This window comes from Paramacrobiotus metropolitanus, unplaced genomic scaffold (genome assembly GCF_019649055.1).
Source record: "Paramacrobiotus metropolitanus isolate TYO unplaced genomic scaffold, Prichtersi_v1.0 Parri_scaffold0000027, whole genome shotgun sequence".
Taxonomy (NCBI): domain Eukaryota; kingdom Metazoa; phylum Tardigrada; class Eutardigrada; order Parachela; family Macrobiotidae; genus Paramacrobiotus; species Paramacrobiotus metropolitanus.
In genome coordinates this window covers 995,473-1,020,243 of record NW_026570247.1, presented here as the reverse complement: position 1 = coordinate 1,020,243, position 24,771 = coordinate 995,473, and the positions used below count along the sequence as shown (strand labels likewise).

The following is a 24,771-nucleotide window of genomic DNA, read 5'->3' as shown; positions in this document are numbered from 1 at the left end:
TGTAAATACCGTCACTCCTTCCGACCTCTGTTCGGCCGCTTCCAATTTCCGGGTCAGCTGGGGATGCGCTCCGCTCTGTTGCGGGCGTTCTTCATCCGGTTACTAATTGCCGTCAGCAAAGCTGGGTCTGTCGGCATACCGGTTTCCGGGTACGGTCAAAGCCACTGTGTGTATGCCTCGATGGTTACCCGATCATTGTCGAGTCCGGTAGCTTCCGGAGTTCCTTTTTGTGTGTCCTCTAGTATTACGTTGATCCGTCCGATGACTATGTTAGTCATCCGCAAAAGCTCTCTCAGCTCTTGCCTTGTTGGGAGCGGTTCGACCGGTGGTCCTTGTGGGACTTGCTGTGTCGGATTCAACTGTAGAGATGGAACCATGATCGGTGGCAAGTCTTGGCCTATATTCAATGCCATCATAGGCTGAGGTTGGCTCGTTGAACGACCGCTGGTTGAGTCGTCGTCGGTTGTAGCGCTCGGATTTCGTTATCCTTCTCCGTCAACTTCTTAGTCCAACGCTATTTGCTCGTTGTTGCACTGGACAGTTGAGGAGTAATGCTCGTCGGTTGGGTCAAGTCTGGCCAATCTTTTCTTCACTTCGCTGATCTCATGGAGCGCTTTGTCGCGGTTTTTCGCTAAGCCATCCAACCGGGCTAGTCGGATTTCTTCGTCAATCACCGCCAGTGTGGTCGGTGCTGACGTTCCTGACGGGCGCAGGAGTCGTTTCTGTGCTCGTATCCGTCTTTCCAAGTCGGCTGCTGAGTCAATCTGACGTCGCTCTTGTCGGCCTATCCTGCCCATCTCGGCGGTGTAATTCTCCGCTGTGTGGGGGATTTGTGAGTAACTCATTTTGAGTTTCACTGCCTGTTTCATGGCTTCATCCTTCTGGAGCCGCAGTTTTCCGATCTCCAATGACGGTGCTCGGTTAAACGTTTGTTGGTCTGCCGAGGTCGACGGCGTTACGACCTGTGTGGTTGTAGCCAGTGCCTTCTCCAAGTCTTTCGGCTACGTGTTGAGCCACTGCTTGCTGGCAGATCCGTAGGCCTTCCGGTTCTCTAGCGTAGAGCAGTTTTCTAGCCTCATTCAGACGGTTCTCGTAGAAAACGAGTTCGCTCAGCAACGTCATTCGGTGCTGGGTGTGGGTCGGATCCGTTTGTGAGGTCATCGCCAACGCCCGGCTCAACGCCTCTACGTGAGGGCAAGCCGTTGCTTCTTGGTGGCGCAATTCCGCTTCCGATCTCCCATTAGTGTTTATTTGTATGGCAGTCGGAGGAGGTGGAGGTATCGACGTTACGACCTGTGTGGCCGTCGTCAAAACAGGCACTTGCTGGCTCTGCCCTCCGACCTGATTCCTGTGTTGATTCAGCCGGTAAATTAAGTGGCCCGTCGCATTCGCATTAATCCAAAGATTCTGTTGTCCGGGATGTCCGAGGCGAGTCGGCGAGATTGGTGTAGTGATCGGACCCGATATCAATACTGGCTCCAGGCGTCTGCGAAATGTATCGGTGGTCCATTGTATACAAATCTACTCGGCGCAAATGTGGGCGTCGTGTAAATCGGACCCGCTATATTAGCCATTCCTGGCGCCAGCGTGGGCACCGTGTAAATCGAAACAGGCGCGTTCGCCATCCCTGGCACCATTGTGGGTGTCGGGTAAACCGCTCCGGTCATCATTGTTGATGCCAAGCTGATCGGTCCGACTATTGTGGTCGGTACCGATCACCGATAAGGTGGCATTTGACCATGTGGGTCTGCTACCGTTACCGGAGTCGCTTGACTCGTTCCAGTTCCAAGGTTCCACAGGCAGCCTGTATTATCGACTGCTGAGTTCGGTGGCAGAATCTGTGGCGGTATCGTTCCACGTTGGGGCCCGACCGTAAGACCTGCTAACACATTAGCTGTTACGTTAGCACTAGGGTTTTCTACCTGCGGTAATGGCGTCTGTGTGGCCGACCGCGAATTATCCGATCGCGATGTCAAGCAATGAGCCGGGTAGGGGTGCGATCGGTTCGATCCGCCACCGCTACGTCTGCTATTCGATCCGCTGGAAGGTGGGTCGTGTCGGTGACGACCTGGAATTGTTGCTTGCTGTCAAGGAAAGGAAATACTGCGCGTTAGAATTCTACCGACTCCCGTACATGTTTCGGTCAAATGAAGAGACTCCAAAGGTCCATCTATACCTAGCTATTGTTAAGCTACCTAAGACTTACTCTAAGCTTTACACCTAGGGCCCTATGACTGAGTCTGTGCTGTTGTGACTGCTGTTTTGGCTTGTTTCTCCAAGTCTGCCCGTCCTTCGGAAATTTGTTCGAGGATTCCTTTATGGGCTTCGTCTTCAGCGACTTCAGTTTCCTCCAGCATCTGTTGTGCCGTCAGTTTCGCTTTCTTAGCTGTCCCATACTTCCGTTTCGGCTTAGTCGGTTCGACTGTCTGGTCGGCTGCTACGATTTCTGTAGTCGGCGCCAATGTGTTGGGTAAGTCGACCTTCCGCTTTGTGTACTTCCGTTTGGGCTTAGTCGGTTGGACTGCCGGGTCGGCTACAGCGACCTCTGTGGTCGGTGCCGGCGAGTCGGTTTTCTTAACCGTCCTCTTTTTCCGAGCTGGCTTTGTCACCGGCTCCGGTTTCTCCGTAGGTTGGTTGGCTGGCTAGACCGACTTTTCCGACTTGTTTGCCGACTCCTTTGGTTTCTCCGTAGTCGGTTGAGCTTTGTTCTCAACTTCTTCCGAAGTCGGTGCTGGTTCGGCAGCTATCACATCTTGCTTCTGAAGTTCCATCAGTGCTGGTGTCCCGAAGTCGGTCGGACGTTTCTTCCGAGGTCGACCTCGTTTCTTCTTCACCGTCGGTTCGGTTTTATCCGCGTCTTTAGTCGGATCCGAAGGTTTTTCCACGGTTTCTTCTGGTTTCTTCTTCGGCTTCCTAGTAGCTTTCCCTTCTATGGGGTCGGCTACTGGGCCAGTTGACCGAGTTGCTGGTCGACTTCTCTCGACGGCTACCGTGTCTTCACGTCCGTCTTTACATCGAAGGAGTAAGGGGTTTGAGCCAACGTAGTTGATGACCGTCCAAACTCCGTCGTAGCGTTCCTTTCGAGTTGGGTCCTTGGGAATTCCACCGTTACCTTGTCCCTCGGTTTGAAGATCGGATTCGACTTCTTCTTGTTGTAGTGCTCAGCGTTTCTTTCAAATGCCTCATCAATGCTGATGCAGGCAATTTCGTGCGAGCGCTGAAATCGTTCTTTTATCCGTCGGATGTAGTGTTCCTTATCCGTGAAGGTTTTCGGTGTGTTCGTTTCGGCCACTACGTCCTGTGGCATGGTCATTTCTCTACCATACAACATGTAGAACGGTAAAAACTTAGTCGCGGCTGGGACGGCTCGGTTCATTCCTCAGACGACATAATCCAAGGCTCTATGCCATCAGTGTCCGACTTTTACAACGCAGAACTTCCTTATCCCGTCCAAAATCGTTTGCATTTGCCGTTCGACTTGTCCTTCTCCTTCCGGATGATGGGCATTTCCAAGTGTTTGTTGGATGCCGAAGATCCGTGCGACCTTAGCGAACGTCTTCGCTGTAAAATGTGTCCCTCTGTCCAAGTGGATGAAGGTCGGCATTCCGTACTTCAATAGGACATCTTTGACGAAGAACCGTTCGAATTCTCTCGCGGTGTTCGTCTTCGTTGCCCGGGTTACGGTGAACTTCGTCAGCTGGTCAGTTACCACTACGATGTACTGATATCCCTTCGTCTCCGTCCGAGGAAGAAGACCTTTAAAGTCCGCGTAGATGCGATACCAGGCCTCACCGACTTCCGTCTTTGGGAGTTTACCCGGTGGTGGACATCGTTGCTTATTTGTCATGATGCACTGTCGGCATTTCTTGATGTAAGAAATGGCGTCGCTATTCATTCTTACCCAGTAAAAGCGCAGCTTCAGTGCTTCGATCGTCTTCTCCCTTCCGAAGTGGTTTCCGGTTTTTCCGTCGTGGAGCGATCGGATAATTTGATTGCGCGTAAAGAGTGGTACAACGAAGCAACGTTCCAACTTTGTGTTAATTGTCTTCGGTCTGTACAGCACCCCTTGCGCCATCTGGTAGTGTTCCAGATGCGAAACTTATGGTCGTGTTTCTCTGGATTCTCCGGTTTGTCAATGATTTTGCGTAGCTGCGGGTCTCGCAACTGCGCCTTCCGAAGTTCCAGGTTCGGTTCGGGTGGAGGTGGGAGTGTTTCTTCAACTTCCAACGCGTCGTTTTCCGCTGTGTTAACGGTCCATACGGCCGGTTCCGGTGTCTCCGGTGCTGGTATATTTATGACTCGGACCTCTGTGGTACTCAAGTCGTGCCAGTCGGATATAACGTTACATCCGGGGAGAACCGGCGGAAGAGGAATTTTTGGTGGGTTTTCCTTATCCTTCTTCTTCTTCTTCGAGGCATTCGTCTTCAGACGTCTAAGAGTTCGTATTGTACAAACCAACGCGGTTCTCTAGGGGCTGTATTGTATTTCATACAATACAAACAGTATTTCATACAATCTTCACTGTATACAATACAGTGAAGCCCCTTGAGTAGGGCAGTGTACAAACTTTAATCTCGTCCCTAAAGTCTTCGAAGTTGGGGACTTGATCCAACTCTTCGTGTGGATCTTTGTCTTCACTGCGTTCCAGTGGCCATCTCGACAGGGCATCTGCATTGTCGCAGAATACACCTGGCTTATACTCGATGGTTATGTCCCGTCCTTGTAAAGCCAGTGCCCATCTCGTTAGTCGAGGGTTGATGCCAGGTCGGTTTGACTCGCATCGGAGCAGATTCTGCAATGCTCGGTGATCCGTTCGTACGGTGAATAGTCCGTGGTCGATGAAGTGCTTGAATTTCTGCACCGCCCATACCACGGCCAAACATTCCCATTCGGTGACTCCGTAGTTGAGTTCCGGTCGGCGTAGGACTCTGCTGGCGTAGGCGATTGGGTGGTCGTCTTGTGCCCGCGCTAAGTCCGGCCCCGCTTGCGTTACATTCGATGACGGTCTTCTTAGTGACACCTTCGTTTGGTGAGTCGTATTCTGAATATTTATCCAGGCCCTGTCGACTTGAGGTCGGATGTCGATCTTGGCTTCAATCGGCCGAATATGTCGGATTACCCGTTGTAGGGTTGAGAAGTAAATTCGTCTTCTCGGGTCCATTGGTTTGGCCATCCGTACTTTGATCGAACATGTTGACCATGGTGGGAGCGAAACTCGTTCGCTATTAAAGACGACTTGTCGGTCTAGCGCTTTCGTTTCCACAAAAGGGTTCAGCTTTAGGTGGTGAACTTCTGGGCATTTGTTGTCCAGGTTCAGCTCTTCCATCGTCTTGACTTTGGCGACCCGTGCCGTCCATGTGTTGAACTGCACTAACTTCTGTTGGTCGGTCAAGTTAACCAAGGTCGGTTGTTCCGTTGACAACTGCTGGACGACTATGGTTGGAGGTCGGAGATCGTCTTCTTCCGGTTTACCTCCTCCGAATTCCCACAAAGCTTTAAGTTGGTCGAGTTCCTCCTGTTGTTCGGAGTCGACCGGTTTAGGTTGTTTGGTTTGTTCCGATTGCTCGTCTATGAATTCTGTGTGAACTGTAGACCGCAATGCTGTAGTAAGCCGAACATCGTAGGTCGGTTCTTCTTCCTCCGATGATGAATCGTCCGAGTCGTTTATGTTTGTTTATCCGTATTACAGTGTCGGACTGACGGATCAAATTCTTCGTCGTCATCTTCCTCGGATTCTTCCGAAGGTCGGTTATCGGAGTCCGTGTCCGCCGAATCACTCGTACTCTGTATGTACGAGTCATCGGATCTGTAATTTTCCAATTCCACGGTCGATTTGTCTTCAGGTTCGACTTCTGGTATTTTATCGAAAACGACCTTTGTGGTCGATTTAGGTTGATCGACCTTATTCGTCGGTTGGGCTGATCGACTCGCTCCGTCCTGATTCTCAAGGTAGGTTGGCTGTAAACCCATGTTGCTCAGCCATCGGATGACTGTCGGTTGAGTCTTCCGGAAGGATCTACCTTCCGTTCCTGTTGCGGAGGCGACGGTGACGACGGTCTGTCGTCCGACCAAATTAGGTCGTGATGAGCTTTTATAGCTCGTACTACCTCGTCAATATTGTCTTGACAGACAGTATACCGATATGGTAGGAATCGGTGTTAAGACGAAGTTGAACTTCGAATGCAAATAATCGCATCCAAGTAGCACTGGGATGTCCGCTTCAGTCGCCCCGGTACAGATCTTTCAAAAATGGGATACATACACTAAAACTTTTGCTTGAGTGCACTTCCGCGTTCCGTGTTCACGTTTTAACAAAAACTAAATAGCCATTAAAAAAACTGTAATATGGATTTCCTTCATCCTGTTAAGTCGGAAATGTAAAGCAGATTGCCTCGCTTGCTGCTACGCTAGCTCCGCTCGCGCCGCAGCTCGGCGTCGCCTGCGGCTCCGCCTTCTGTGAAAATCTGACGAAATTATTTCTAGTTTTGTATAATCTCTCGTTCTCAGCCATGAAGGATTCCACCTAACGACCGCTAAGCAATCACTCTGAATTAATAAAAAAAACTTATTGTCTGCTATAGCTCTGCAGCAGTAATGCATATCAACTAAGCTTACGTGGAATATGCAGCTGCCAGCTTGCTGTAATATAAATCAACCCCAAGCATGCAATACCAGCTTTCTCGGACACCATTTTCAACGGAAAACAGAACTCGCAACTTGTGAGTCGCAAGTCGTATATGGTTCATTTTTGCCGGCAACGGCATATCAGTACCAATGGTAACCGCCCGTGGAACAGTTACAACTTAACTTAAAGTGGTCAGCCCCCTGCAAACGACAGCTTCTTAAGAACCGTTTTGAGCAGCTCTGTACGCGAAGATTTCATCAGGTCTTCTTTGATCTTTCAAAATCTTACTTCTACTGAAGCCATTAATTGTGTTGATTAAAAATTAATAATTTCATTCAAGACTATGGAACAGTACGTAGTCCTGAATGCTCAAGAACTCTCACCAGTCCATCAGCAAAGTTGGCCAAAACGCGTTTTTAGCTGTCGAGACAGTGGTGGGGTGGTCGGTTTTGCAGTGGTGAATTCTCAACTTTTCCCGTTGGCTTTCTATGTTAGAGTTTTTTGAAGTTTCCCTTCAAACCTTTGTTTTCCTCTAAAAACTGACTTGTGATGGCAAATCTACCCACTAAGGGCTATCGAATGATACGTAGAGATGGAAGTTTGATTCAGTGGATCGGGCTGACGAACTCGACATAATGGGAATTTCGTTAAGGCTTACGCGATTATTATATAGTGATGCCGCGTTCCCTCTCTGAATTTCCAGAGATAACCGTTGTCGCAGAAATTCGTGGGAGCGGGATTCTCCAGTATGCTGCTGTAGTCTTTTTCCAAGCTCTTTAACAATCGCGATAGCCGACGGTCCCCATGGACCTATTGTTTCAAACGCGATTGGTGCGACGATGTAAAGTCCAACCAAGTAAGAATACAGTCTCGCTTTCTTCTCTTCCGCTTGCGCTGCAGCTGCTCCTGCGTTTGTGGAGGTGGCCTTTACGTGACACGCCGCCACCGTGTCTACACAAGTCGCGTGCCAAGCGAGGCACATGCCGCGCTTCCAGGCAAACGTCGTGTAATCATCTGGGCGACGGGCTGATGTGTGTGATGTCCCCCTCGGTTCTAATTTTGCAGGTATACCCGCTGATACCAATCCGCGAGAGACAATGCTGTTTAAGCCACCGTGGCGTGGATGTCTACCTGCGGAGAAAGGGCAGGACAATCTGTGATGACCGTAACCGTCCACTGGTCTATGACATTTGCTGCATTGGTGTGGCTCGCAGATTTTCGCGCCCAAGCGAAGTCCAGTGCTGATCTTGAGGGTGTCATCGTCGAGCAAATTTCCGATGTGGCCAGAAGGCAGCGCATTCAACCAGATGCCGGCTTCCGGTTTAGACTGGGCAAGTAGGCGGGCTTTGTTGACATCGTCGTTCTGAAAAACGTTTAGCAGCGCGGCCAAGGAGACATTACAAAGAGGCAAATCCCATGCTTTTTGCGCCTTTCGGAAGGCAGGTTCGGGGATTTCCAGCTGAGACGCCTTTAACTTCCATAATTCTTGGGCTTCCGTGCTATCAAGTGCTCCGCCTGTAGGAAGTAACGCCAAAACCAAACCAGAAACGGAGTGAATCGAAGCCAAGAAAGCTGGGAGAGGTAATTCCTCCGACCGGCGGATGCCAATACCACCTCTACTAACGGGCAGTGATGCTTGACGCCAACACGGGTAGTCATTCTGGTTCGTGCGGACATTGGACAGGTTCTGAAAACACAGACGCAGCGCGTCGTCGAGCTGATAAAGCAGTTTTGGGTGCTTCCAGGCGTTGCAGCAACGTAGCATGTAGATTATTTTGGGGGCGCCTAGACAATTCTTCAGGAGGAACAATGACTGATGATTTGGTAACAGTTGCAAGCGTTCATAAGCCGTGGTTAGTGTGGTGGCTTTTTCAGAAAGCATGGGAGCTATTGCATCATCCAGGAGGGACATACTGGATTTTGATACTATGCGCAGACTGGGATATCGATCCAGAAAATATTCGGCCACTGTCCGCTGAGACTCTTCTGATCCACCGATGACGATTAATTCACACTTTGCCTCGTTGACGTTCAAACCGATGGCTTGTGCATCTTGTACTACCTTGTCAAAGCTTTCGGCTACAGCCGCTGGAGTACCGCCCAGGGTTCCGTCATCTAGGAACCAAGCGTTTAGTTCCGCTTGCAGGGCTGTCACGACAGGATGGAGAACGAGGCTGAACAGGAGAGGGCCTAACGGATCTCCTTGTTGCACTCCAGATTCCGACGATAACGAGAGGTCTTCCAGAAACAAAGAGGAGCGGTGTCCGTAGGCATTGCGTATAAAATTACTGTATTCGGGAAAGTGCTTATCCACGGCGGCTAACACGGCTTCCCGGGATATCGTGTTGAACGCATTTTTAAAGTCAACTTTAAGGACAACTAGAGTATTATTAGTGGCTGACTCCATAAACTTTCGGGTAGCATGCACGATCGCTTCGGCACCGCCGCGAACGTTCACTCCGAGCTGAAACGGGGATAAAATGGCGGCTGACTGGTCCGATACACGAGCACAAACTATCTTTGCGGCCAGGCGGCGAAGCGTGAGGCCAACCGCTCGCTGTCGCGCGAGGCTCGATTTAACAGGGCGCTATGTATCGCAAAAGAAATCAGTTCCGGTATCGCGGTTTATGCGGGGAAGCGTTTCGAAGAATATCTGCACTTGTTGCACACCCTGGAGAAAGCTGTTAAAGATGGTGTTCCGGGTGAGAACATCCCGATAACGGTGGCTACCTCACCAAGCCAGCAGACTCTCACCAATATTTCGTCGACGGCTTTACCCGACATGGAAACTACCGGCCGAAAGGCAAATGTAATTGTGAATTTTACCGCTGATACGGTTACAGAAAATCCGATTCAGACAGCGCCCCAATTTGCGGCACTAGCCGCTGTGGAAGCAAGCGGGGAGGCTGAGTACAGCTTCGGCAAAGGTAATGTTAGATAGGACTCAGAATGAAGTCCCGATCGAAGACAGCACGCAAGAAGCACATACGTACTATTTGTAAGGTGGATGGAAGGTGATGGATGTAATAACTATAAATATAAATAATATAAAAAATAATACACAAATAACGTTCTCTGATAAGTTGGTACATTGTACTGTTGTGGCAGAAGTATGACCGAGTAGCACTACCAGAAGTTGCGGTGACTTAACTACCCGAACATATTTGATATGTTGCAATTAGGTAGGATGTGGAATGCAACTGCTGTTTGCCGGCACGGCTATTCGTTGAGCAACCAGTTAATGCATACACGTGCAACCGATACAGAGATCATTCAATTAGAAACGCGCTCCCAGTGTTTTTTTATTACAGTAAATTGCAGTGTATACTAGCGCGGTTGACCTAACGATGCGCCTCAAAGCGTAGAGTGTTAAAAGTTTATCTCAACTGCGCCAGATTCGTGGTGGGATTCTCTACGCTCATGCCTTTAAATGAGGGTGCGGTTGACATCGGCCGACGCCAACTGGCTCCCATATGAAAGGCCTACTGTACACGTTTCAACTCGCTGTAGAACTTCTTGACCTTTGATGCAGTGCGCTCCAACCTAGGCTGTTATAAAACAGACTGTCAAAAGCGTTCATAATTTAAAATCACACCTGTTGCATTTAGCGTCCCATGCATACAGTGTGTACATTGTAGAGAAGCTACCGAACAACGGCACCAACGATGTAAGAACAGTGGCCATCGAAGGAACTTTGGATCCGTTTAAATTGATTCCTTTCAAACTCGCGGGTATAGCAGGGAACCCTCCGGGAAGACCAAAAGGAGGAAAAAGAAAAGTGAAGTTCAACACTCCTGGGAAAAAGACGAAAAAGACGCGCGACGAAACTGCTGTTTTGGTATTAAAAAGCTGTTGAGATCAAATCTGACACTGGCGGCGCCTATTGATAAGAAAAATATTGATATATTTGGTTACAGATTAGCGAAGATTCACCACTGCCTTTCACCTCCGATATTTGTGACAGTTTACCGAAATCAGATCTTGAAGAACGCATGTCTGTTGGTCAAAGTAATTCAGACGAGGTTCAGGACGTCGATTTCACGAACGAACAAAAAGAATCCAACGTATGGAAGCCATTAAGGAACTGGCCAAGTATTTTTCCACGAACGCGATCGAGCGGGTGACAGCTATAGCGAAAGACCATCCATCAAACAGGCAGAGCAGGGGAATGCTAAAGATCAAAGATCTGCGCAAGGACATCATTTATCCTGGAGATTATCGTGGTTGGAGAATGTTTTTCCGAACGCTGAATAACCTGAGGGGCACAGCTCATGGTATGATGGAATGGACAGTCATACAGCTTTGGTATCAGCAGGCAGCCTCTTTTGGTGTCGAGATTCGCGGTAAGAGAGATAAAAAAAGTTTTGCATACTTGATTCGTACGAATCCAGCCATCAGAATAATTTTTCAACTCATAATTTTTCGAAAGATAATTTTTCGATGGACTATTTCAAAAACTTAAAGTGATTGATTGATTGATTGATTGATTACTGCTCAGATACGAAAATACCATTACTGCTCAGATTACAAAGCCGTGAAGAAATGAGGCGATTAGTCACTGCTGTCCGGTATTCAGATCCCGCTAGATGAATCGAACTACCACCAGTGTCCAGTGCACAGAACTCTCTAAGGGCATTGTCGTCACTTTCTAGTGCACACAACCCTCTAGCGGAATGACTGCTTCGGTAATGCAGTTCCTGCCAATAACAAGTGCAGTTTCTTAGTAAAGTCTTCATAAAGTTAAGTACATACTTTGTTAGTAAAGTAAAGTACATATATTTGGCTGCGGATGGTTGTGACTACCGCACTTTTACATTTTCCGTTAGCGGTGTATGTAGAGGGCTGTCGGCGCTACGCTTCGGCTGGCGTATGAACTACAATGCTGACATCAAAGTCGGTACTGTACAGCAAATAAATTTCTGCCTTCGCTTCGGTCATTCAGTGCCACGCCTAAAGTCCCAGGGGGAAAACTAAAGTAAATCAGCTAAAGAAACCGCTAAACCCGTATGGATTTCCAGCTTTCCCTATGCCCATTATTTTTTTAAAAATTCTGTTGAGGCCGTTGTCCAAAGGTAAAAAACCACATTTGTTTATCATCCAGTTCTCCTGTAGGGGGTGCCACAGGATTTCAGTAAGCCTTTATGACCTGCAGTGCTTCCGCGAGCACTATCAAAGTGAAGGTGACATTATTTGCGAGCTTACCGCACAGCCTACCGTTTTGCTGTTCTTTTCTTCCGCTCTTCTTGCGCTTCCACCTCTCCGCCTATGAGGCAGGTATTTCTTGGCACACAAAAATCAACTACCAGGACATCGAATTTATCTATGAAATGTACTAATTCTACATTATCTCAATTTATGCGCTAGGCAACCACAATTCTCTGTAGGCCATTTTCAATGTACAAATCTATGGGTCATACCCCTTGCTGCCGCGCTAAGTCAACCACTGAACGAGAAAGATTTTTGTTCTGGCCCATAACAAATACTTTTTGAGCCACTCAACAGCTAACAGAAAAGTTCACGCAAGAATTTTGATTGACGAATTTGTTAGGACAGATATAAGCAGTCCCCAAAGGACTACTACCTCTTCCCCTAAATCAACGCTCGGACCGCTATTGACTGCTCAAATGGCGCCGGTTTTAGTTTTTCTGGATTTGCTCTAAAAAGTTGCATGGGAGAAGTTCAAATACAAAAACGTAACACGTATAGAAATATTTGGCAGTTGTTTGACAAAAGTGTCCCAACTTTGTCGTAGCACCCCTGCAATTGTTGCTTGCGCATCCGTTGTCAGATATTCAATTGTTTGAGTTTTTTTGACAGATTCCTCTCTGACCAGGAACTGCAATTGGATAACTTGCCAAGAAGTTGATTTAGGCTTGTGGCACTGGGCAGAAATCCTAGAAAAAGCTGGAGGTGGGTGGCTCGGCGAAACAACTATCACCGCCGCACTCAGGATTATGAAGCATGAAAATCCACATATCGGCGGATTTATTGACGTTTGTTATTTCAACACGTTCGAGCTTGAATCCAGCCCGCAAATGACCGCAGCTCAAATGGAGAGAGCGCGAGAAATTATCAAGGTGTGGAGAGAAAACGCTATTTTGCATTGGTTTGATCCCGATAAGTCCGATTCGAAGAAGATTCAAGTTCTTAATCATGGCGGCAACCATTGGATCACGCTTACTAACGTCCACAGTGGACCCGAAAATTGTGTTAATATCTTCGACAGTCTCAGGATGTCTGTTACGACGTTTATGAAACAGGCGATTGCTTCGATCGTTCATCATGGTGCAGCGACAACGAAACGGAAAAGACTGCGGAGTATATGCAACAGCTTACGGTGATCTCCTGTGCAGAGGCAAAGATCCGACATATATGACGTTCGATCTACAGAAGGTAAGCGCCAAAAACTGATGTTAGTATCGGCTTTCTGACCTGTGCGTTGTGTACAGTCCAGAAAAGCTTCAACGTGTTTCCAAAACGGTTTCCAAGTAGCCGCTCCACTACGCAGTTGTTACGGACCGAGTATACTGCAAAACTAAGTACAGTAGACGTCGGGCTGGACGAGATGCCTGAGTGACTTTAGCCGTTATATCGGCCAGCGTGTACACAGTATTACAGTCCATTGTACCATCTTTGATGCTTCTTGCGAAATCGCAGCAAACTATCTAATGCTTATACTTCGAACTTGTGGAAAAGAAAACTCATTAAGAACTTCGCTAAAAATATATGCACGACACGATCCGGCAAAGAATCGGAATGAACGCCTAGGCACTCGATGTGACCTTAACAGTCTCCCGTATACACGAAGAACGACAACGGTTTTATAACAGCATATGCACTCGTTAGTTTTGATGGTCACGTTAGTCGTCAATGAGTAATGCCATTGTTGCTCGTTCGTTTTTTAACCTAATTAGGAGTTTGTTCGTTTTTTATTTCAACTTGCAGTTTCCTTTCGTAACATTCGACATGTTCACGTATCTTTTATTATAAAATTACTGATAGCATACGTCGTTGCAGACTAGTCTACTAAAGAATAATACTACAGCTCTTAATACTATGCTGCGTTCACGAAATGTGGTTTTACTGTTTGCATGCTACTGACACAGACGGTAGCTCTCGCTCCGTCTGTTCCTCATCAGATACATGATTTTTGCACAGTTAAACCTGGTAAAATGCAGTGTCATTACCGTTTGCTGCAAAATGATGGCTGCTATTATTATTTCACTGTTTAATCTAACTTTAAAAAGACAAAGATGGTAAAACATTGTAAAAGTACCGTACCAGCGAAACCACATTGTAAAAGTAGCGTTAACCAAATAGCAACAAGTGAAGTTATAGTTATGTTATACTCGTACTGCTGCAGGATAGTGATCAGCCGTTTGAGAAATGCCGAAACTATCTCGTTGAGCGGCTTGAAGCTGGATCCTTCAACAAAGGTGCCGGATTCCCCTCAGCTGCTGACCGCTCTTACAGTTGCACGATTCGTCCAAGTTGGGAAAAAGCCAAGATTGTCAAGATACATTGCTACTGTCGTATGCCGAAGATGCCATCTGAATTTTTGGAAGCCTTTCACACTGAACCAATGATTAAGTGCGCCAACAGGTTGTGTGTAATTAAGCTTTTTCATCGTTCTTGCGTAGAACAGCAACGGGACCCACGGCCAATGAATAAAAATTGGCTTTGCAGCTTTTGCAGAAGTGACGAAAGCTTGCCCGTTAGCGATTTTGCAGAAAACTTGGATATTGAATAAACGGTCGAACCGTAATGCGAGTAGCACGGAACACTTAGCTCGTTCAGCAGTTTTTTCTTCGCTCAACGTCCAAGGCTATACTGTTAGAGATTTTTTTATACACTTTGTTGTGTTTTCACATTTTTTGGCTATCGAAATGTCTAGCTGCGTTTCCTAGACCTGTTTCTGTTTTCGTATGCAAATTTTTTTACTAGCATGTTCTGTTATGACAGCTTCAGCAGTACAACCAAACTGACACTGACGTTGCGCAGATAGTGGTCGCCTGGCGTTGTAAAATTTTCTCCCAGAATTACTACTGTAGTATTAAAAGAAACAGCCTCGGCTATGGCATTTGCGTTTCTTGTATTCGTAATCAAAGATTTGAATTCTGAAAATTTTGCTCTTAAAATTGGCGTTTTGTCGCCACTCGCCATACATTCAGAATGGTGTTTCGGTGTTACCGCTTTATTAGAGCAATCAGCAATCCACCACTTATTCTTTGGTAGTCACTCACCCACAAGATGCTGAGGTGAAACTGGACTGATGTGGCACTATGTGGTAAAACGGCTAATCGCTCCGCTAAAGTTATGTGCAACGAATGAATCACTACTTTTCCTAGCACAAATGTCCTCTGAACGGTTACGGTAGCTCGGTCACTCAATTTTCTAACACCTCTGGTCCTCTGCAACGCTATTCACTGGATAGTTGTCTAGCGCGGTCACTCACTTTCTTAACACCTCTATTCGTCTGTTGCATCTATGCACTAGACACTAGACAGTAGAGAACGTTGGTTACTCAATCACCTAACGGGCTCTGCACTGGACAGTTGGTATTTTTGGTAGATTTGGTCACTGATTCACTTAGCGACCTCTGTTCACGGAACAGTAGTAGAAACCCAGTTACTCAATAACCTAATCCGCACTTTGTACTGGACAGTGTTGACAACTCAGCCACTCATTCAAGATAGGTGCACTGCTCATTAGTGGTAATTTGGTCATTCTCTCTGGATGGAAGTCTTGGTGCGGTCAATCTCGCACGTACCGAGCTCTGTGAAGTGCACGGTAGTAGTGTTCGGTACTCGTGCAGTTGCTCGATGGCAGCCTAGGTTAAAACGCATAGTCGTCCATTTCCTTATAAGTTATAACGACTTACTTGAATAATTAAATGCAAGATTCTAGAAAGGCTTAAACCAACTTTTAGCTAGTTTTCCTAATAAAAAAAACCACGATAATTCCTTATTATAATGATATCCCAGCCGAACAAGTTCAGTGCGGTTTAGTAACAGTCATCCCAAGAGAATTTGAAGGCATTTTCACATCGACAAGCAGCTTTTAAGCAGGAAGATAGGGCAATACCGAAGTACCGCGCAACACTGTGCGGCCGCTACCACTTCTTCTGAAACACCGCTCGTCTCCCTGCTGGCACATCCAAAGAATTTGATTTTGATGTTGCTGGATTTGCCATAAAAGCTAGTGGCAAACTTGCAAAAAAACGACGTAAGAAAATAATTCTTAACTTATTCTATACAACTGTCCATACTTGGTGGCTGGTGCGATAGAGCTGTAAGTAGCGCGGCCGAATACATTGATATTAATCGCTGCATAAGACTGCATACAAACAACTGATAACAAACGTAGCAACAACATGCTGATTGCAGTGAGGTTGCTACGACCCGTGCAAGAACAATTCGCGAGACATCGCAATACGTCACACCATTCGAACACACAACGTGTGGCAAAATGACCAAAGGCTATTCTGCCGAGTCAGTGCCGACTATACTGGGGCAAAATAGTTAAAGACTATTTGGGCGCAGTGTGGGGCAACATAGCGAAAGGCTATTTTGCCCCACATACTGGGGCAAAATAGCAAAAGGCGATTTTGCCACACTGCAGAATACTGGGGTAAAATATCCATAGCCCACATAAATTAGCACCCATCTATATAAGTAAAACTTCCGGCCGTCGAAATTGGTTTGTGCGTATGGCTTAAAACGAGCTGGTGTGCGGCACGCGTGTAGCTGTGACCAGCTCGCTCATAAACATACAAGTAGCCGACCTGACTGCCAGTCAATCCCCAAAATATCTGACAGAAACTTGGACTTCGGACAATTTATCTTGGGCTTTGGAATGTCTGTACAGAGCTCGTTCACACAGCTCAAACAATTATTTTTACTAAGAAAATTATATTATGTTGCCTTCCATAATTAGGCCAAATCAGGAATGCACTAAATTTTGAAATTAGGAAAATCTTACAGCAACGAATTATTAAGTATCTGTATTCTAAAAGAATGAAAGATGAATTATTATTCGAACGTACGAATAATCAGCGCTGGCAGGACGATAACGGAAATACCGGCGACAGCATTCAGGACATTGTGCTGACCATGGCCCACGGAGCACATTATGACACATCAAATTAAAATACTAATGAAATGAAATGTCGCAATTGGCTGTATATTGAAGAAAACGTGTCCAAAACCCGAAAGTCTAAAACCTTAAGAAAACAGCTTCTCCATTTCCGCAAAAGTGCGAATACGGTCGCTATAGCTTTTCCGCAGCTTTCCTTAGATCTTGTCCACGTCCAGGGTCTCAGTCCATCGGGATGCCGGGTCCTTTTTGATCATTTCGTCGCTGATGCGATTTCACGTGATCTATAAAAAGCAGTACATGGTTAAATAAAAAGAATATCTAGCTGAACAAATGCGAAATCAGCCAAATTTTCGCACTCGGTAAAATATACAGTGCTGTACAATGACAAGTTTTTTCATTGTGATTTATATAATATATTTAGTAACGCTTTATTGAGTATACTGCACCATTACATTGTTGTGTACATAATATGAGTAAACGATTACGTAATTATAGCAAGTAAATCTCGTTAAATGTATCCGCTTCGCCAACGGTTCCCAATACAGATGAAATGTTCTTTGGCGGCAAGCTGATCGCATTGCGGAAAAAGGATGGAGGCCTCCGCCCCTTAATAGACTTAATACCCACTTCACTATCCACGAAATTTTCGAGGTCGTCATCCTCAAGATGACATGCTGCATGAGTTATTATTTCTGAGCGCAGAAAGTCTGGATCCACACCAGAGAATGACCGGTGCCACCGTCCAATCGCGTCCGTGATCTGAATGTATGCGTTACTTGTTCTTTTCCTGATATACATGACGTGTTTGCATGGCAAGCCAAAGGCACAGTTGAAAAAGCATGAGCAAACTAGCCGGCTTTCGCTCTTTTTAAGGCTGACGCTGTCTTGCTCTTCAGTTTCACTCTGGATGATGTACACCGTATCCGTAAGCGTGTTGACGAGAATCCAGTTTGCCTCATCGACTTCTTGGAGGTTATAATGATCTATTTCGCTCCGCAGTTTTTTTATCTGCATGTAAAGAAGGCGAACAGCGCTCTCCGTCAACAGTTTTCCGGCACGATTCAATTCTGCCCCGAACTCCGCACAGTTGACGTATGTTATCTTAGTAATGTTCTTAAAATCGGAGTGCAACGACGACGCATCAGCCATTATTAGGAAACGGATAAGTGTAGAGACAGCTTCGCAGGTCTTCATATTAGTCCGCTGCACAGACCTATAATGAGATCATGTGGGTTGTCAAAAGGTACTCTAATAGAACAATATCAATTTGGCCAACTTTAAACAACTTTGTTGCATCTGCAAACATCAACGATACGAAACGATATTACTCATTTTATATGAGGCTATAAGATAATACCAATTTTCATGCAAAGTTACTGTAACCTTTAGTACTTTAGGTTTTTATTCATGAGTCACATTGCTTCTTCTGCGATTACATGTTTTGCGACCATGCACGGGTTCATAGAAGCATGAATTACAGACGCCCAAAGAGATAACCCAGCGGACATAGCTAACAGCAATTCCTGAGTTCATTTACCGCAGTTTACAACTACTCGCTGATGTTCCACCTGCATTCCAGGGAGACAAATGTACTGGTCAATCATAATTAGAACATCACCGTGATGTACGACTATTGTACGTAGATGGAAGGTACGTACGCGATACCGTCTCTGTTTCTTGTGTTTTTCGTTTCCCAGCAACTTCCAGTTCCTGTTTTTCTTCGCCTAAATACGATTTCTGTTTTCCACAGTTTTAATTGCGATTCTAGCGATCGGAGATGCTGATACAACGACAGTCACGAGTAGCGATTGCACCGTTCAGTACTACCTATACGTGCTACACTAGTGGATACACAATACATTACAATCACTCTGGTTGTTGTATTTTAAGTTGCAATACCAAACTTCAAATACGCGGAACGGTGATATCAGTGGTAGTAGCATATTCAGTTCGTCATGACGAGCTGGCTGTCTTGCCGTTGTGGACTCATCACGGTCAACTGTTTTAGTCACCGTGGATAACGCATTCGGTCACATATATTTCGGGCGCACTAAACCCAGAACTAAATCGTACTCGGCCAGGGTTGGGCTTTTATGACGTATCTACTCGTAGCGGTACAGCGTGGTTTGTTCATTTCAAAGTGTATTAAGCCCTGTGTTAAGGTCTGCCGGTTAATCGATCGGTTAACCAGGTTTATTATGCCTTGCTTCCTCGTTAGAGTTCTGCTATCGCTGCGCTTAAGCAGCAGCTGGACAGTACGTCCGATCTCATCCGGAGAACAGAGGGACCTTAGTGAAGCATACAAAGAGTAGCCTCAGTTACGTAGTGACATGCAAGCGGACGTTATGGCCTACGAACTTAAAACCAACTAGAATTATTGTCACAAAATTGTTACTTGCACATATCTAACTGTTTCTCAATCGTGCCTTTGTTTACAATTCACCTACCTGAACAGCAATTTGATCGCGCGATTTAGAGCCTCCACACGGTTAGTGGTGTTGTTTCCCAAGGCGCGAACTTCTTTACGCTTGTAAAATGCCCACACATCTACGACTGGAAACCAGTTGCGAGCGCAGTACTCATAAAACTCCTCCGTGCAGACTTTTCCAAAGTTTTGGAGCCGAACGTTGTACTCATCCATTGATTTAGAGTACAACAGTGATTGAAAAGCAGCAAACATTTCTTTTTTGCGCTATCCCGTTTCACCCGATGCCGCCACCTCAAATTTGATGCTCTTCAACACATGGAACCAGCACAACAGCACACATACACCTGGCAGTTCGGCCCTGAGTGCAGCCATTTCTTTACGGTCCTTGTCTATAAACACCGTGGAAATACGGGCGACATTTTCGGCAGTAGACGTTGCTTTGAACAACCTCAGGAAAGTTCCGATACATTCACTGTTGTCCTTTGTGACAAAACCGACGGCAATTGGTCTAGTATAACCGTTGTTGTCTTGCGCTGCTAAGACGTACAACGGGTACCGCTCAGCTGTTACATTGTATGTTCCATCCATAAACAAAACCTCTGGAAATCTGTAAATCAGGAGAGTTTAATTAGGTTATCTGGAAGTGTCAAACTTTAAATAGATAGGGTGGGTGACTAAATGCAGTATACAAGTATTTCCCATTAATACAGTACTCTAATGTTGTAGCAGTGTAGCTATTTAGCGTGCATAGTGTAAAAGTATTGTCTAAGCATTTACGTTGAAGAGCAGCTTGTTGTCTTTTCCTCGGTCCCACCCCACAGGTACCCGCTGTTGTCAAAGTGCATGTTGCATTACGCAGCTTGCAGTTAATTCATGCATAAGGTTTTCATTAAGGCAGTTCCAAAAATTAACATGCATGAAGGTATTATTTTCGCAGTCTGATTTCCTCGACAGTTTAAAACGTTCTTAGAGTATGAAACCGAAGATTATGTGATCTACTTTAAAATCAAGTGAAAATCAAAACCCAACACCGACTGCAGCTATAAATTACAGCGTCTAACCCATCTTCGCTTCCAATATCGTTTCCATGAGGTAAAATTTATTACAAAGGTTCTCGCAAAAGTGAACTAGCGGTAATCGTTAATGATCGAATGATACAGGTAACCTTTAACAAAGGGGTGGATCATGACATCTATATGCAAAATTTTCATGAGCTTTTGCTGTCAGTACCGAGAAAAGCATCTATCACGGATAGCCTTGTCAGATGTGACACAGAAGCAGATGGAAAATGGGGGCAAAATATGCCTTTATTGGTACAATAAAGCAACAACAACAACACAAAACCAACAGAAAACCCGATGTGGGGAAAGCTGTGGAGAAAAGTGCCTGCAGTGCGCTAGCTAGGAATCGTGATAATGATTCCGCGTGCTGCGGGTATGCAACAGCTGATGCTGCAAAGCATGGAATCGCCCGTAGGCGCAGGGCTCCACCCCCAAGAGTGCAAGGAAATGCGCTGATTGGTCAGCGTAGACAAAGTATACGCTGAGTGAGCAGCGTAATAGCGCGGCACGAATGGAGTAGCCATGTGCGGGCGGGCGACAGAGCAAAGCCACGAGAGGTGTCTACCGCCTCGAGTGAGCGGTCTCTGACATGCCTCTGGGCGGGAGTGGGAGCTCCTGCGAGCACCTTCCGACTCTGCCCCTGGCCAACCCGGTAGGGTGCCAGGATCCGATACCCGGTAGGGCCGGATGCCGCTTTGTCTCTAAACCCGGTGGGGTCGCTTCCTCCAGACCCGCGGTGCAGTGCACCGAACGGCCGAAATCTGGAGTGCACTCTGGTTGCAGGGGGTTCCAGTGGGGTTGGAAGGCTTGGTTGGTCGAACAAGTAAAAAAATTAAAGTTTATAAGGCTCATTGGTTAAACATCGAAATAAAAAAAAGATCACAATTCCGGTGAGAATTAAAGAAAGTAAGATCATAGTTAGAGATCCCAAAGCCAATTCCTTTGGTTAGTGGCTAAATAAAAACATCAATTTCTTTGGTTAATAAGTCTAGAAAAACCAGGTTTGGTTAAAAAACTAGACAACAAAAGGCTTATTCCGACTAGGTATACCACAGGGCCGCTTTTGTCCACGGGGATCCTAGTCAACGGTCCGCTTTGTCCGTTAGGATATGTCTGGTCCTGTGAATCCGGGGCGACGGTTCCCAGAGATGTCCACAGGGGTCCAGTGAAGTAATTCCAGCGGAGGTGTATATGGAAGGCACAGTTGCATGCGCAAGGACAAGTTGTCCCCTTCCTGATATAGTGGACCAGGCCCGGTTGGGCGGTCCATACAGGGCCAGAGTAATGTCTCTGGATAGGAGAGGTGCTCCTGTGACCAAAACGGTATGTTTGGACCAGTTCCGTTTGGACGGCCCGTGTGGGTCTCTAACTTGGACCGGTTTTGGCCTTGCATGCCGGTTTGGTCATGCGCCTAGGTCCAAAAATTTTTTAAGTCCAGGAGGGCCATAATGGAAAAATTTCTAAGTCCGAGGGCCAAGTGGTGTGATGGACCAAACCCGTTGGGGCGGTCCAAACTTGGTCTCTGACATGCTCTAGACCGGGATACAGGGTTCTGGAATGGTTTGGCCTTGCTTCCGGCCTTTGGAGGAGTGTGGGTCCTGTATGACCGGTTTTGGCTCTCCTGTCTGGACTTAGTCGTTTTTTCAGTGGCCACGTCATTGGACGGGCCAAAAGGACTTAGTCGTTTTTTCGACGGTCCAAGGTATATGGCGGGCCAAAAGGACTTAGTCGTTTTTTCGACGGTCCAAGGTATATGGCGGGCCAAAAGGACTTAGTCGTTTTTTCGACGGTCCAAAGTTGATGGCGGGCCAAAGTTGGTCCGTCTCACTGGCCGTTGGCCATGAGTTGGCTACCATGTCCAATGAGTCAGGTAGTTTTCCCTGAGACCGTGGCCATAACAAAATTAAGTGGCGTCTGACGAAAACATCAGATTGGCCAGGCCAAACTCCAAAAAATTAAGTTGTGGGCGCCGGTAGGCGTTTTCCACAAAGGAGTCGGTCTGCTGACTAGGAACATCCTCTTTTGGCCTCGGGGCGGTGCATCTTTCGGATGGGCCACTGGGCGATCCGTGGTGAGGATGTTGGACATGGCATGCAAAGTGGGCGTACCACAATTTCTATGTGGCCCCCATACTCACTTGTCCCAGTCGCCTGGTATGGCAACTAAACTCGTGAGCCATCTATGGTCGGTTAGACGCATAGTGGGCCTGGTCCAACTTCTATGGGCCAGGACTTGGCCGTGGCTTGCCGCAAATTCTATGCGGGCCAGGCTGATCCACGGCTTGTCGCAACTTCTATGCGGGCCGTCGCCACATTCTGGGCGCTGGATCCTTTCCATGCCGGTGAACTAGGCGTTATGCCAAGTTCGGTCCGGTGGACTCCGTCGGATGGTCTGGGATGGCCGAGCCAAATTCATGGTCCCAGCCGCTAAGCCAGAGCCAATCCGGGGAACCCGGTTAAGATCCACGGATTAAGGTCCGGTAAGGTAGACGATACATGGCTGTAAGCCACGTTTGTTGGGCGAGGGTAACAACCGTTGGATTGTACCCATTCAGGTGTTCAAGTCCGGTTCCAGCTAATGTTGGTCCCTGTTTAGGGCCAACATGCAGGAATGGCCGTAGGCCTATCCCTGCCCTCCTTGTCCGGCTTGGTCGCCATCGCCCAACCCGGGATTGAGTGGGTCGATGACGCTTTCCTCCATGTCCGCCAACTCCTGTTCAGTCTGATTTGCTTGCTGTTGGCTGGAGGTGCTGGTCGGCTGAGCTTCTTGGCCGGGATGTGTGGCCTGAGTTTGGACGTGTGCGGACGATCCTGTTGAGGATCGTTGGGTACGGAACTTCGTTGGAAGTTTCCTCGTCGCCGTTCGGTTAACGAACGCTTCCGCACCGTCGTCGAAGTCCGATGGCTGTTTATAGCGGTAATCTTTGGCGCGGCTCCTGAAAACATTCAGGGCGCTCTGGATCTTAACTCCCGCTTCGACTTCATGAATTTGGTTTCCGAGAAGAGCCACTTGGGTCAACAGCCGAGGGACGATTTTCCCTTGCCGGTAGGCAACTTCAAGTTCCCAATGGCACCGTAGGTGACCAAGTCTAGCGGCAAAGATGCGTATCATCGTGCCGTTGTAGGAGTATTTTTGTGTTTCTGGATCATCCTTATGGTCAGCCGGTTTCCATGGGATGTCTATGGCGGCTCTGCATGCTGCGATGATGAAACTGGCGTTTGCATCCGGTAGGACAAACTGAGCCAGATATTTGATGATGTCGAGTTGGTCGTCCTTAATGTGCAGTTGGCACAAGTCATTCCAGTCCGGTCGGGTGATGGGCTGTCCAAGTAAGTTCACGTCCGTGATGCTCGATAGAGCATTGTCACGGACCATTGGGTAGCCCTCGCGGTTCTGAATGTGTTCGGCCATGGTGAAATCACGAGGCCAATCTTTCCGCTGCATTTCCATTTCTAGTCCGGACCGGGTGACAAAAGTTTGCAGGTTTTGAACCATGGCGTCCACTTGGGCCCATTTACCCCTGGGGTATGGGATGGTACCCATGATGTAATCCGTCACAACCCGGTGGGGGAGTGGCCGGATGTTGATGCCCTGGTCCTCAGCATACTTGTAAGGATCAAAGTCCGAAGTGCTGCCAGGTGGTGCCGGCTGGACCGATAGGTCCGCCGCTGGCAATGCGGCCTCAGTCTCCATTGGTATTTGGATACTGATGTTGTGGGCCACTGAGCTGACGCTCCGTTCTGGTCGCTTAGTGGACTGCGCGACAACCAGGCTGGAATCGGTTTCGTTCCGTTTCCCGGGGGATGTGCGCGTTCGGCGCTCCTCGGCCTGGCTACGGCTTTGGCGGCCAGGTTGGTCCTGGTTGCGGCTCTGGATCTGGTGACGTAAGTCATCGGGGTTCCGCGGTAGCGGTGCCAGTGGCGTGCGCTGTTCAGTGCGCGCTGGCTGGTATTGGCCTTTCAAGGCATCCAGCAATCCACCTTCCAACAGCTGCCGGGTTACCTGGTCAACCATAGCTTTGTTGATGTTTTCCAGGATTGTTTTGTCAAACCCGTGGTTGTATTCCATGGGTACGGGCAACTCGTATCCGTAGGATCGAGAGCCTGATGATGGACGCTGGTGTTCGTAATTTCTCGGGGCGGCCGTTTGGCCACGCCCTGAGGACTGGTCAGATCCTGAGTTCCGGGATCGACGTTCCCGGTCCCGCTCATCCTTCCTTTCTCGAGCCGATTGGGTGAGTGGAGGAATCGGGGTTCCGGTGCTGCACCAGCCAGGTTGTCGGGCGCCACTACGTTGCATATAGAGATCGTAGATCTCTATCTACTCATGGTCCCTCAGTAGGGGAATCAGGTGGCTTCCGTCGCGGCTGGTCATATGTATGTACGCATCGAAGTTGCCTCTCACTACTTCTAAGTAGAAGCAGTAGGCTCGGTCGCTCTCGTCGCGGAAGCCCGGTCGCAGGTGATATGCGCAAGGGAACAATTCCCGTGGGGCATTGTCCCGGCGGTTCTGGTCTCCGCTATTGCTGTTGCGTCTGCAATCCGAGCATCGCGGCTCGT

At 47.6% G+C, this 24,771-nt stretch overlaps 1 protein-coding gene across 1 annotated transcript; it reads right to left on the bottom strand.

Moving 5' to 3' along the window:
- Positions 1 to 503: 503 nt before the first annotated feature.
- On the bottom strand, positions 504 to 9,032 carry LOC129587962 (uncharacterized). Its single transcript, XM_055481942.1, has 2 exons — positions 7,757 to 9,032; positions 504 to 817 (listed from the first exon to the last, which is right to left on the bottom strand). The coding sequence occupies exons 1-2, from the start codon at positions 9,030 to 9,032 to the stop codon at positions 504 to 506; spliced, it is 1,590 nt and encodes a 529-aa protein (XP_055337917.1).
- Between the last annotated feature and the right edge of the window lie 15,739 nt (positions 9,033 to 24,771).

Excerpts from the sequence above, each read along its gene's own strand:
- LOC129587962 (XM_055481942.1), bottom strand. The coding sequence starts at position 9,032 with ATGGAGTCAGCCACTAATAATACTCTAGTTGTCCTTAAAGTTGACTTT. Across the intron at positions 818-7,756 it reads GTCCTGCCCTTTCTCCGCAG|CGGAGAATTACACCGCCGAG; the intron begins GTAGACATCCAC and ends TCCCCCACACAG.